This window comes from Rhinopithecus bieti, unplaced genomic scaffold, assembly GCF_001698545.2.
Source record: "Rhinopithecus bieti isolate Rb0 unplaced genomic scaffold, ASM169854v2 scaffold_12155, whole genome shotgun sequence".
NCBI lineage: Eukaryota > Metazoa > Chordata > Mammalia > Primates > Cercopithecidae > Rhinopithecus > Rhinopithecus bieti.
Window position 1 is genome coordinate 1853341 of NW_016807423.1, and position 14949 is coordinate 1868289.

The window sequence follows — 14949 nt, forward strand, 5'->3', positions numbered from 1 at the left end:
GTGTGTGTGTCTCTGCCACTCCGCCAGGCTTTGGTATCAGGATGATGCTGGCCTTACAAAATGAGTTAGGGAGGATTCCCTCTTTTTCTATTTATTGGAATAGCTTCGGAAGGAATGTACCAGCTCCTTGTTGTACCTGTGGTAGAATTCAACTGTGAATCTGTCTGGTCCTGGACGTTTTTTGGTTGGTAGGCTGTTAATTATTGCCTCAATTTCAGAACCTGTTATTGGTCTATTCAGAGATTCAACTTCTTCCTGGTTTAGTCTTGGGAGGGTGTATGTGTCCAGGAATTTGTCCATTTCTTCTAGATTTTCTAGTTGATTTGCGTAGAGGTGTTTGTAGTTTTCTCTGATGATAGTTTGTATTTCTGTGGGGTCAGTGGTGATATCCCCTTTATTATTTTTTATTGTGTCTATTTGATTTTTCTCTCTTTTCTTTTTTATTAGTCTTGCTAATGGTCTATTTTGTTTATCTTTTCAAAAAACCAGTTCCTGGATTCATTGATTTTTTGAAGAGTTTTTTGTGTCTCTATCTCCTTCAGTTCTGCTCTGATCTTAGTTATTTCTTGCCTTCTGCTAGCTTTTGAATTTGTTTGCTCTTGCTTCTCTAGTTTTTTAAATTGTGATGTTAGGGTGTTGATTTTAGACCTTTCCTGCTTTCTCTTGTGGGCATTTAGTGCTATAAATTTCCCTCTACACACTGCTTTAAATGTGTCCCAGAGATTCTGGTACACTTCATTATTTACCCAGGAGTCATTCAAAAGCGGGTTGTTCAGTTTCCATGTAGTTGTGAGGTTTTGAGTGAGTTTCTTAATCCTGAGTTCTAATTCGATTGCACTGTGGTCTGAGAGAGAGTTTGTTGTGATTTCTGTTCTTCTGCATTTACTGAGGAGTGTTTTACTTCCAATTATGTGGTCAAATTTAGAATAAATGTGATGTGGTGCTGAGAAGAATGTATATTCTGTTGATTTGGGGTGGAGAGTTCTGTAGATGTCTTTTAGGTCTGCTTGGTGCAGAGCTGAGTTCACAGTTTTATAGGAATGACATAATATTATTTCCCCATTGGAAAGACCTTCTGCTCGTGTTTAGGGAAGATGAGTAGAGGAAATAAGACTTAAAGGCAGGAATATTAGTTAACTCAGGCAAGAGATTATTATGATCTCAAATTGAGGTGGTGTTAGGGGAGTTAAAGGGGAGGAACTAGAATGGAGAAATATTTAGGAGGCAGAATCCACAGGATTTAGTGACCTTTTGTATATGAAACAGAAGGAGAAGCCAAGGATAAACCCCAGATCAGTGGCTCCTGCCTGACTCTACAGCTCCATCACTTGTCACTTTACCGCTTCCTGTTGGCTTTCCTGTCACTGGTCTTCTTTCTGTTCTTTGAACATTCCATGATCCTCTATGACTCAGCACTTCTGCATATCTGTCTCTGTCTCTTTCTATCTGTCTGTCTCTCTCTATTTCTGTCTCTCTCTCTCTTTCTTGCCTGGAGTCTTCTTTACCACTACTCTGCCATTCTCCATCCTTTCACCTAATCAATTCCTACTTATTCTATAGAATTCTGGACAAAATGTTATTTCCTCAAAAACTCATCCCTTACCACCTCTGTCCCTGAATCAGGTCAGGTTCCCCCCTATTATATACTACCCTATCATTTTATACTACTACTTTATAGTACTTAACACAATTAGAATTCAATAATTATTTTTCTCTACAACTAGGAGATAAATCCCATAAGATCAAGGATCATTAGGTCTTTTCAACAGATATATCCTTGGAACCTAACACATAGTAAATGTTAAATAATTATTAATTGAATGAATGAATGAACCTTGATCTAAATTTTTTTAAGAGGATCTAGGAAAATAAGATTGATGTTTTGGAAATTTATAATGGAAATAAAATGTGGTTGTTAGGAGGTTAGACTCTCAAGCCAAACTTCCTAGGTCCAAATTCTAAATCCTAGCTCTTGTCTCAGTTTCTTTACCAACAGAAATGGGGATAATAATAGTATTAAACACATAATGTGGTGGTGAGGGTTAAATGATATAAAGTATGTAAAAGAAATTAGTACCTAGTACATGGTAAGTGCCCAAAACTGTGAATGTTTAAAAATTATTTTTCTTTTTTGATCAAAATAAATAATTAGCTATATTTAAGAAGTATAGGCTGGGCACGGTGGCTCATGTCTGTAATCCCAGCACTTTGGGAGGCCAAGGCGAGTGGATCACTTGAGGTCAGGAGTTCAAGACCAGTCTGGCCAGCATGGTGAAACCCCATCTCCACTAAAAATGCAAAAACCTAGTCAGGGGTGGTGGCGCATGCCTGTAGTCCCAGCTACCTGGGAGGCTGAAGCAGGAGAATGGCTTGAACCCAGGAGGTAGAAGTTGCAGTGAGCCAAGATCACGCCACTGCACTCCAGCCTGGGTGACAGAGCAAGACTCCGTCTTAAAAAAAAGAAGAAGAAGAAGAAGAAGAAGAGGAGGAGGAGGAGGAGGAGTATATTGGCTAGGCACGTTGGCTCACGCCTGTAATCCCAGCACTTTGGGAGGCCGAGGTGGGCAAATCACTTGAGGCCAGGAGTTCGAGACCAACCTGGCCAACATGGTGAAACCCTGTCTCCACTAAAAATACAAAAACTGGCCGGGTGTGGTGGTAGGGGCCTATAATCCCAGCTGCTCGGGAGACTGAGGCAGGAGAATTGCTTGAATCTGGGAGGCAGAGGTTGCAGTGAGCTGAGATCGCACCACTGCTCTCCAGTCTGGGCGACAGAGCAAGACCTTGTCTGAAAAAAAAAAAAAGGAAGCACATTGAGTTGAAAGAAATGCTGTAAATTTATTTTCCTAGTTTTAAAGCCCAACATTGTTTCAGAATATGACATTATGATCATTTTATAATAATTTCTGTTACCATGACTATAATCATGCAATAAGATTAGGGCAAATCACATAACTTCTCTGAACCTTGTTCCTCATCTATGAAATGATTATGTCTCAAGTCCTTTATTACTTGATTTTGAGTAAAATCTCACTCATATAAACTAGAATATAAGCGCCATACCCATCAATGTTAAGGCTTTTTCACTTAATATGATTCATTTCAACAGTTGGGGTACCAAGTAGTTTATATAGAGGTGATATTTGAGCTAAGCTGTGAAGAACATAGAATTTCCTTATTTGGAGAGGGGAAATTTGTATGTATCTGTCTGTCACACATGTCCAAACAGAAAAATGGTCTTTAGTACTTTCTGTTTAATACAAGGTGGAGTCCAGCCCATGCCCAGGATTCCCCAGCCTTAATCCTGGGAAGGAAAACTGTTAAGTGAACAATTTCAGTGAGTTCCCGTGTCCTCAGTTTAGAAGGTAGGAGAATCAGAACTCTTTTAAACCATGGATTTTTAAGTTTCTTACTGATCTTGTGGTTCTCAGAGCTCTTGCTGCACATTTAAGCATGTCTGGCTCTTGCAAGGACCACCTGCAAAGTACTTGGTTGTTAGGAGCCTGTGAGGCCATTTTGATACATTTTAAAATCTTGCCTAAGTGGCACTTGAAGCACGTTGAAGGCAAAGAAAGCATGGCTCATTTATAGGATGACATGCTGGTGGGGGTTCTCATAATAGCAGGTATTTATAGAAGGCTAGTGATTTTTCTGGAAGTGGAGATGTCACAGCCAGTGTGATATGTAATGGAGAAGCAGCTGTGGTAGAGTTTTATTCTTATAGTTCTAGACAGTCTACAGGTAGGTAGGGAAGCTGTCTAAGCCATAGAACAGAAAGTTGGCATAAAGCATCTCTTCTTTTCAGGGCAAGGCTTGCTTTGTGATCCGAGGGGCAAGGGGTGGGTAAATGCACTGGTTGTAAAACTAAACAAGAACTCCTTGAAAATGTTTGGTGCTTTCTACAGGGCCTGCTCAGTGTTAAAGCACTTAAGGGCTGTGTGTGTGTGTGTGTGTGTGTGGTGATAGGGCCACAAGGCAAGCAGCTGCCTGATTGTCCATTTTCTTACACACACACACACACACACACACACACACACACACACACACACACAGTTATCTACCAGGTCCACCATCTCTGACTGCTTTGCGTCAAAAAACAGACTGTAGGAAGGAACAAAATAGGGATGTTTTACCTTTATGACCCACTGGAGTCACTAGTAAAGCAGGTAGGGGTGTGTGTGTGTTTGTGTGTGTGCGTGCGCACGTGTGTGTGTTTTAACTGTGGTACACTACCAAATCTAACATTATATATTGCTTCTCTTTACACCTGCTTATTCCTCCCCACAATTTATCCATATCCTAATCACTTGAAGACCTATAACTAATAAAATAGCCTGTTTTAAAAGCCTATATAGTTCTTGGGCATTTGAATATTTGATAAGTAGAATAACTTCACAATGTATGTATTTTCTTTTTGTGTCTTAGGAAAATGTGAATGAAGGAGTATCACAAAGATGATATTTGGGAAAACTTCATCTATAAAGTAATCGTTTTCCCATGAGTTTCTAAGCAATTTTGTGGCAGTTGTTTCTGTTACTGTTTTGTTAAGAACCCACCAGGTTCCAGGCACTGACCTAACCACTTTACATGGTTTTTTCTTTATTTTACAGATAAGGGTGTTAAAATCAAAGAAAGGCAGTCAAAACTTTAAATAAAAAATTAAGTCACCCCTAATGAAATAATAAGTCAAGGCAACATCATCAATGACTGTTAAAACCATTAGGTGAAAAGCTGACAAGGAACTTTGTAAGAGAGAGATCAGGTCAAAAACACCAAAACCCACTGGTCATTTCTAACAGCATGAAAAGAAAGACAATCAGACGTTATATGTCTCCCGATGTGATGCAATAGAAAGTATGCAACACAGCCTGTGAAGTAATTCCCACAAAAAGCCCAAATCTTATCAAGTCTCTAGAACTCACTATTATTTTTCAATATTAGGATGTTGGGGAAGAAGGGAACTTGTAGTTTAAGAGACATAATAACCAAATTAAATGTCTGCACCTTGTTTGCATCTTGATTTGAACAAACATCCTGTGTTAAAGAAAAATAAAAATAAAGAGCCAGGCACAGTGGTTCATGCCTATAATCCCAGGACTTTGGGAGGCTGAGGCAGGAGGATCAGTTCAGGTTAGGAGTTCAAGACCAGCCTGGACAACACATTGAGACCCCATCTCTACAAAAAATAAAAAAATTAGGAATGGTAGCACCTGAAAAGTTCCAACTTTTCAGGAGGCTGAGGTGGGAGGTTCACTTGAGCCCAGGAGGTTGAGGCTGCAGTGAGCCATGATCACACCACTGCACTCCAGCTTAGGTAACAGAGAGAGACCCTGTCTCAAAAAAAAGAAAAAGAAAAAGAAAAGTTAATTATGGAAATCTGAACACTCAATATTTGATATTAAGGAATTACTAATTTTACTTCTTATCTTTTAGAGATTCATACCGGAGGTATTTACCAATGAAATGATATTTGCAAGATTTGCTTTCAAAGTAATCTATGGAGGAGGTAGGAAAGGAGTTGGTAAACAGTAGGTTAAAGAAATTTGTCTTTGTGTTGATAATTATTGAAGTTAAGTGATGTATACATCATGGGGACTCAACATACTGCTGTCTCTGTCCTTTTTTTTTTTTTTTTTTTTTTTTTTTTGCTTGCCTTGTTCTGGAGTAAAGTGATATGATCTTGGCTCACTGTAACCTCGATCTCCCAGGCTCCAGTGATCTTCCCACCTCAGCCAGCTCCCCCCAAGTAGCTGGGACTGTGGCTATGGGACTACAAGTGTGCACCACCACGCCTGGCTAATTTTTTGTACTTTCCATAGAGGCAGGGTTTCGCCATATTGCCAGGCTGGTCTTGAACTCCTGAGCTCAAGTGATCCACCTGCCTCAGCCTCCCAAAGCTCTGGGATTACAGGCGTGAGCCGCCACGCCTGGCCCTGTCTCTGTACTTTTTTGTTTGATTGCCAGGCTGGTCTTGAACTGCTGGGCTCAAGCAGTCCTCCCACCTTGGGCTCCCAAAGTGCTGGAATTACAGGCATGAGCCACCACACCCAGCCAGTAAAGATTTTTAAAAACCAACCTTCTGAGCCCCGGAGTTTGAGATCACCCTGGGCAACATGGTGAAACCCCATCTCTACAAAAAAATGCAAAAAAATTAGCCAGGCAGCTGGGCACAGTGCTCGTGCCTGTAATCCCAGTACTTTGGGAGGCTGAGGCAAGCGGATCACAAAGTGAGGAGATCAAGACCATCCTGGCCAACATGGTGAAACCCTGACTCTACTAAAAATATAAAAAATTAGCTGGACGTGGTGGTGCGTGCCTGTAATCCCAGCTACTCGGGAGGCTGAGGCAGGAGAATTGCTTAAACCAGGAAGTTGGAGGTTGCAGTGAGCCGAAATCGCACCACTGCACTCCAACCTGGCGACAGAGTGAGACTGTGTCTCAAAAAAATTAAAAAATAAAAAATAATTAGCCAGGCATAGTGGCATCTTGGAAAACTAAGTTGGGAGAATTCCTTGAGCCCAGGAGGTCAAAGTTGCAGCAAGCCATGGTCGTGCCACTGCACTCCAGCCTAGATAATAGAGCAAGACCCTGTGTCAAAAAAAAAAAAAAAAAAAGGCTTCTACATGTTTGCTTAAATTAATAGATTATTGATGGACATGTTTATGGCTGTTAGGTTTGCAATGGAAAAGAAACACTACATTAAACCTAGTCTACTTAGCTTTATTCTCAGGAGTAATCAGGCTTTTTAAAAAATGTTGCTAGGTTACAATAAGGCAAGGAGTATAGATGTTTGAAAGGGACTTCCCTTTTACATTCTAAGATACATGAGGGGAAAAAGAAACTCCCAACAAGGAAACTTACACGGCCTTCTGCCTTTCAGATGAGCCTAGGTCCGAAGCATAAGCTGTAACAGTGTTAATACAGCTGACAGAGCCCAAACATTTACACAGCTCAAATGAACATGTTCCCAAGAGCATCAATCATGAGCCCTAGCCAAAGCCTCTAGGGAGCCATGTATAATTAGCTTTGAAAAATATTTTGCAGAAAGTTTTTCGATGGTTTTAATATTGATCTATTTTGAAGACAGCTGTAATCTAAATTGATACTTGAGCTCTAATTCTAGATTAACCTAGTGGTTTCAAGCCATTACCGATGCTGTAAAAACTGAAATTTTAGAATTTTAATAAACTGACCGTTATTTTCTAATAATATTTCTAGTTATATTGTTTTATAGTTTATAATTCCATTAGTTAAATGTGGTATTAATTGCCTATAGTACAATATTATAGAGATGTAGTATGATGTAATAGTTAAGAGTTTGAGCTTTAGAACCAGACTGCCTGGGTGTGAATCCTGGCTTTGTCACTTCCTAGCAGAGTGACATTTCAATGAGTTACTCAAGCTTTCTATGCTTATGTTTTCTCATACATAAATATGGGAGTAGTAATAGTAATCAAAATTTTCCAGAGAAACAAAACTAGTGAGAGATGATAGATAGATAGATACATGCATATATACATACATACATATATATATACATACATAGATAGGATTTATTTCAAGGAAATGGCCTATGTGATGTGGGCAGCTGAGAAGTATGAAATCTGTAGAGCAGGTCAGAAATTTTGGGGCAGGACCTGGTGCTGCAATCTTGAGGCAGAATTTCTTATTTCTCAGAGAAACCTCAGACTTTTGCTTGTAAGACTTTTCGGTCGATTGTATGAGGCCCACCCATATAATTGAGGATAATCTGCATTAGATAAAGTCAACTGATTGTAAATATTAACCACATCTGCAAATTACCGGCACAGCAACACTTAGATTAGTGTTTGGTTGAATAGGTGGGTACCATAGCCTAGTCAAATTAACACGTAAAACTAACCATCGGGCCAGGCGCGGTGGCTCACACCTGTAATCCTAACACTTTGGAAGGCTGAGGGGGTTTGGATCACGAGGTCACGAATTCAAGACCAGCCTGGCCAAGATGGTGAAACCCTGTCTCTACTAAAAATGCAAAAATTAGCCAGGCGTGTTGGCAGGCACCTGTAATCCCAGCTACTCGGTAGGCTGAGGCAGGAGAATCACTTGAACCCAGAGAGTGGAGGTTGCAGTGAGCCGAGATCAGATCACTGTACTCCTGCCTGTGCGACAGCGTGAGACTCCATCTCAAAACAAAACAAAACAAAACAAAACTTACCATCATACCTACTATCAAATTCATAACACTGTGACAATTAAATGTGTTAATGCATATAAAGCACTTAGAATGGAGCCTAACACATAGGAAGCCCTCATAAAGGCTAAGTAAAAGAGCTTTGCTTTGTAAGATCAGCCACCATTTATTAAATAACTATAATATGCAAAGTTCTGTGTCTAACATTGTGGGAAATTCAGTGATAGTCACTATAGAATCATAATGTATCTGCACAGGATTAAACCATGGAGATCATTTAGGCCAGCCTCTCATCTTAAAACTGTAGAAGCTGAGGTCCAATGTTTTTGTAAATATACAACCAGGGTGGTTTTTTTTTTTTAATGCTAGTGATGAACAATACTCAGAGAAAGCCCTGACCTCATGAGCCTTACGTCCTAATAAGATACCTATTGATGACTATTTCATTCTCAAATCTAACCAATATTCTTACTCAGTTTTCACACAGGAAGGGAAGGAGAAATTGGGCTCAGAGACTGTGCTGCTGCAAGCCAAGTGTGCCTAAAACGAACGGATGAAGCAAAAATGTTTCTATATATCATTTTGTTTGTTTGTTTGTTTTTTGTTTGTTTGTTTTTATTTTGAGAGAGTCTTACTCTGTCACTCAATCTGGAGTACAGTGGTGTCGTCATGGCTCATTGCAGCCTCAACCTCCTGGGCTTGAGTAGCAATTTTTTTTTTTTTTTTTTTTTTTTTTTTTTTTTAGAGACAGGATCTTGCTATGTTGCCCAGGCTGGTCTTGAACTCCTGGCCTCGAGTGATCCTCCTGTCTTGTCCCCCCACAGTGCTGGGATTACAGGCATGAGCCACCTTTAGACTCAGGGGCTTAGTAACTAGGCTTTTCCACATTGACATTACCATTTTGTTTGAAATTTTAATGTAGCCCTTCTGTGAGGTCTTTATATCAGGACTCAAGTCATTTCTCAACAATGTACTAAATACTTCTGAATGGCGCAAGGGAAATTAAGAATGTACTTTCTTAGCACTTAGTTTTCAACCACTGTGAAACTTGGCCATTGGGGAAGTTGTCTCTTACCCCTTTACATGGAGAGCCATTAACAATAATTGCATTAAAACATTAGTAATACGGCCCGGGCGCGGTGGTCAAGCCTGAATCCCAGCACTTTGGGAGGGCCGGGAGACGGGGCATCACGAGGTCAGGAGGATCCAGACCATCCTGGCTAACACTATGAACCCCGTCATCTACTAAAAAATACAAAAAAACTGCCGGGCGAGGTGCGGGCGCTTAGTCCCAGCTACATCCGGGAGGGCTGGTAGGCGAGTAGAAATCGGCGTCTAAACCGGGAGGCGGAGCTTGCAGTGAGCTGAGATCCCGGCCACTGCACTCCAGCACCGGGACAGAGCGAGACTCCGTCTCAAAAAAAAAAAAAAAAAAAAAAAAAAAAAAAAAAAAAAAAAAAAACATTAGTAATACACTATGTAGTATAGTTTTACAGAGTACTTTTGAGAGGTAAGCAAAGCAAGTATTATTATACTACTTAGAAGATATCTAAGGCTCAAGAGTTGTAAAGTGGGTGGCCCAAGACTCCATAATAAATATCAGGTTCTAGCTGCCTTATTCCTAGTGTAATGTGCTCTTTGCTATATATTACTCTGCTGGCAGTGTCTGGTGGGTATAGGTCTGGAGAGGAGCTGCTTCCCAACCCTACAGCTCTCTTCTTTAGTTCTTTTTTTTTTTTTCTTTTTTTTAAAGAGACAGGATCTCACTCTGTATCCCAGGCTGGAGTGTAATGGCACAATCACAGCTGTCTAGCAACCTCAAACTCCTGGACCCAAGCATTCCTTCCACCTCAGTCCTGAAGTATCTGGGACTACAGGTGTATGCCACCACACCCAGCTTGATTTTTTGTAGATATGGGGTTTTGCTATGGTGCTGAGGCTGGTCTTTAACTTCTAGCCTCAAGCGATCCTCCCACCTTGGCCTCCAAAAGTACTGGCACCTGAGCCACGTTGCCCAGCTTCCTTAGTTTTTAAGTGAAGGCAGTCTTTACCTATAGTTAATCTTTACCTATAATTAATTTGAATGTAACTTTTTGACTTTGCTTTAAACAAGTGATAGTAAATATTTTAAACCTGCAGCTTGTTTTGCTGAGAAAAGCCTCTCTGGAGTTTAACCAAACCTGGAGGCTATGAAGTTAGTGAATTTATTTTATCTTTTCTTGCTCTGGAAATTAATCTGAATGTTTTCAGTAATGTGTACCTTTCTTTGGATTAGACATAAATGTACCTTTATGTGATAATTTGGCTAGGTTTTATGAGTGTACTTGTAAATTTGGGTCTTATTTTAATTAACCATAACTGTCTGAAACTTGAATTTTGGAAAGTTTTCTCTGCATTTGTTGATTCTGCCAGGTCACAATGGTAGCTCTGAAACTTACATATATACCTTTTATTACTTGACAAATATTTCTCCAACAGATATAAGATTATTTAAAATTGCTTTTCTGTTCACAGTGTATAGTCCAGTTAAACAGGAAAGTCTCTGAAATTAGTCTCACCTTTGTGCCTGTTTCTACTATAGCATTTGGCACATCATATTGTAACCATTTACTTATATGTGTAGCTGGGACTACAGGCATGTGCCACCATACCGGCACATACTTTTTTAAATTTTGTGTAGAGACAGGGTCTCACTGTGTTGCCCAGGCTGGTCTCCCAACTCCTGGCCTCAAGTAATCCTCTCACCTGAACCTCTTGAGCCGTTGGGATTACATATATGAGCCACTGCACTAAGCATGTCTGTGGGTTTTGAAAAGAACTTTGTTGTGGCACCTTTTAGAGGTAATGAAATACAATGAAAAGAAAATTAACATTGGAGTCAATCAGACCTCCTGGTTCCAAATCTCAGGTTTGTCACATTTGCTAGCGCCTTGGGCAAATTACTTAAACTTTCTGAACCTCAGTTTACATACCTTTAAAATAAGGAAAATAGTACTGATTTTATAAGGTTGCTGTGATAAATTATTAAAAGTACCCAAAACAGTTCTGCTACATAGCAGATGCTTCACAAATATCTTCTTTTTTGTTAGCATCCCTAGGCCTAGCAGCTCAGTACTTAAGGTCTCCTTAAACTTTTGTTGAATAACTTAATGATTAGATGAATACATATTCTTTTCAAAGAAGAAGAATCATATTTAAAGTAAAGAATAGCCAGGCATGGTGGCTCATGCCTGTAATCCCAGCACTTTGGGAGGCTGAGCCAGGTGGATTGCTTGAGCCCTGGAGTTCAAGACCAGCCTGGGCAACATGGTAAAACCCCGTCTGCACTAAAAATACAAAAATGAGCCACTGCGCCTGGCTTGTTTTTTCATTAGCCTTTCCTTTATTTTCCTGTATTTTTGTACTCGAGGCTGAGAGTGGGAGGATCACTTGAGCCTAGGAGACAGAGGCTGAAGTGAGCTGAGATTGCACCACTGCACTCCAGCCTCGGTGACAGAGCAAGACCCGAGAGATAGAAATAACAATGAAGAGTAATTAATATTATAGAATTGATTTGCTATTGATTTTATCTTTTAATTTTGTTAAGTTAAAAATGGATTCTCCCTGCATTTCAAAATTACTGTCACTGTGTGCCTAGTGAGTAGAGGTGTAACACTACATAGTTTCATTGCACCTAGCTGTGCCTTTCATGTCCTAAATTTCTTGCCTTTTATGTATTCCACGTGGAATTTTATGTTTTAAAGAAGAATTATTTTCCTTAGTCTTCTTTGATCTTCCTTCTGTCCTTCCTCTTGGCATTTTGGAGTCTCTTTCATTTGTGACATCTACCTTACTCTAGATAATACAGATATTATTTGTAGACTTGTCTTTGCCTGCCACCTAGAGCTGAAAATCTACTGCAGGAGTCTTTAAGTTATTTAGAATTCCTTCTTAGTCTTTCTGAGACTATGATGATAGCTATGAACTATCCCCCCCACCCCCCCAGAAAAATGTATACACATACAAGCTAAAGTTTTCAAATCAGTATGAGTTCAGGAGGTTCATGAACTCCAGGGTAGGGACTCTTTCTATATTGTGTGTTTCTTCAGAGCAGTAATGGAATTTCATTGACCTCTGTGTCTATGGCAAAGCCTATCATGTACATGTGTAGGAGGTACCCAGTACATAATTTATGAATTGATGAATTCACATGTAAAGTGAGAATCTTAAGTTTATTACTATAGAATCTCTAAACACAGTTTCTTTTTTGTTTCCTTAGGCTTTCATCTGAGTGGCACAGTAACTGAGCTGGCCACTGCCTCTGAACCAGCAGTGACTTACAAAGTTGCAATCAGTTTTGATCGATGCAAAATCACCTCAGTAACATGTGGCTGTGGGAACAAGGACATATTCTACTGTGCCCATGTGGTAGCACTCTCACTCTACAGGATCCGTAAACCAGACCAAGTGAAATTGCGTCTTCCTATCTCCGAAACCCTTTTCCAGATGAATAGGGACCAGCTACAAAAGTTTATTCAATATTTAATCACGGCACACCACACTGAAGTTCTTCCTACTGCACAGAAACTGGCAGATGAGATTCTATCCTCCAACTCAGAAATCAACCAAGTAAACGGTAATCATTCAACTTTTTTATTGAAAAAAAAAAGTCTTGTTCATCACCACTGTCACCAGAGCAACCCTTTTACCTCTACTTTGTTGCTTTATTGCGTGTTAGGAGATTGGGATATTTCTACAGTTGCAGTTACTTAACTTTAATCATTTCATTCTATCCAAACAACGGTGTTTAAGATCTCAGCTCACTGCAAGTTCTGCCTCCCGGGTTTACGCCATTCTCCTGCCTCAGCCTCCTGAGTAGCTGGGATTACAGGCGCCCACCCCCCTCGCCCGGCTAGTTTTTTTTATTTTTTTTTTTTTTTTTTAGTAGAGACAGGGTTTCACCATGTTAGCCAGGATGGTCTGGATCTCCTGACCTCGTGATCCGCCCGTCTTGGCCTCCCAAAGTGCTGGGATTACAGGCTTGAGCCACCGCACCCGGCCAACTCTAGGTTTCTTAAAGCAGTCCAACTGTGTGTCTCAAAAAGATTTTGGTGAAAAAGAACAGAGAATGATAGTATTATATATTGGTCTAGTTTATGGACTTTGTCGGTGCAGTCCCTGTCCCTAGGAGCCTGAAGTATTCAAACAGTGAAAGAAAGCACAAAATAATTTGTATCATTCAGTGAATTGAGATGGATATGAGAATTCTCTTGATATTTCAGGACCCTATATTAGCATCAGAGTTATCCTAAGGAGCATGTGTTAGCATTGTGCATATGAACTATATATTGGGGGTGCATTAATGGAGAAAGAGTTTATGTTCACTCATTCAGTAAACAAATTTATTAAGTACCATGTGCAGGGAGTAGTTCTGATTGTTGAGGGTCTAAAACAGACATGGTTTTTAAAGTAGCTTATAACCTAGTAGCAACAACAGACAGGTCTGAAACAAATGCTTGTTTTTATAATGAAACGAGATTGTAGAAGCCTAATCTAGAAAACCATTGACAATTTTAAAGAAGGGGCCAGGCACGGTGGCTCACGCCTGTGATCCCAGCACTTTGGGAGGTCAAGGTAGGTGGATCACTTGAGGTCAGGAGTTCAAGACCAGCCTGGCCAACATGGTGAAACCCTGTCTCTACTAAAAATACAAAAATCATCCAGGCATGATGGTGCATGCCTGTAATCCCAGCTACTTTGGAGGCTGAGGTGGGAGAATTGCTTGAACCTGGGAGGTGGAGGCTGCAGTGAGCCGAGATCATGCCACTGCACTCCAGCCTGGGTGACAGAGCGAGACTCCATCTCAAAAAAAAGGAAAAATAAAAACTTTAAGAAGAAGAGTTATATAAGCCAGTTTTCATTTTACTTTTTAGATCCCACTGTGTTCCAAGCATCATGCAAAGCACTTTATTTTTTATTTTTATTATACTTTAAGTTCTAGGGTACATGTGCACAACGTGCAGGTTTTTTACATAGGTATACATGTGCCATGTTGGTTTGCTGCACCCATTAACTTATCGTTTAGGTATTTCTCCTAATGCTATTCTTCCCCCTGCCCTGCACCCCACAACAGGCCCCAGGGTGTGATGTTCCCCTTCCTGTGTCCAAGTGTTCTCATTGTTCAATTCCTACCTATGAGTGAGAACATGCAGTGTTTGGTTTTCTGTCCACAGAGGACTATATATATGTTAATTCATTTAGCCTTCAAAACTACTTTGTGGGGTATAATAATTTCTACTTTATAAATAAGGAAGTTGTTTATAACCTAGGTTCATATGACTTAAGAATTTTTTGAATTTCTCTAAAGTTTTTTGAGTTTCCCTAAACTACCTTTCTCTTTTGGACGATAACTGATACAGTTTGGATTTGCGTCCCTGCTCAAATGTCATATCCAGTTGTAATCTCCCACGTTGGAGGAGGGGCCTTGTGGGAGGTGAGTGGATCATGGGGGCAGATATCCTTCCCCCTTTCTGTTCTCCTGATAATGAGTGAGTTTTCACAAGATCCAGTTATTGAAAAGTGTGTAAGCACCTGCCCCTTCTCTCTCTTCCTCCTGCTTCAGCCATGTAAGATGTGCCTGCTGGCCAGGCGCAGTGGCTCAAGCCTGTAATCCCAGCACTTTGGGAGGCCGAGACAGGCGGATCACAAGGTCAGAAGATCGAGACCATCCTGGCTAACACGGTGAAACCCCGTCTCTACTAAAAAATACAAAAAACTAGCCGGCCGAGGTGGCGGGC

At 40.4% G+C, this 14949-nt stretch overlaps 1 protein-coding gene across 1 annotated transcript in view; it reads left to right on the forward strand.

Moving 5' to 3' along the window:
* Positions 1–14949, forward strand: part of ZSWIM5 (zinc finger SWIM-type containing 5) — a 184584-nt gene that overhangs the window by 101104 nt on the left and 68531 nt on the right. Inside the window, 1 exon segment of the mRNA XM_017881686.1 lies at positions 12432–12788. Coding sequence (XP_017737175.1) covers positions 12432–12788 — 357 coding nt within the window.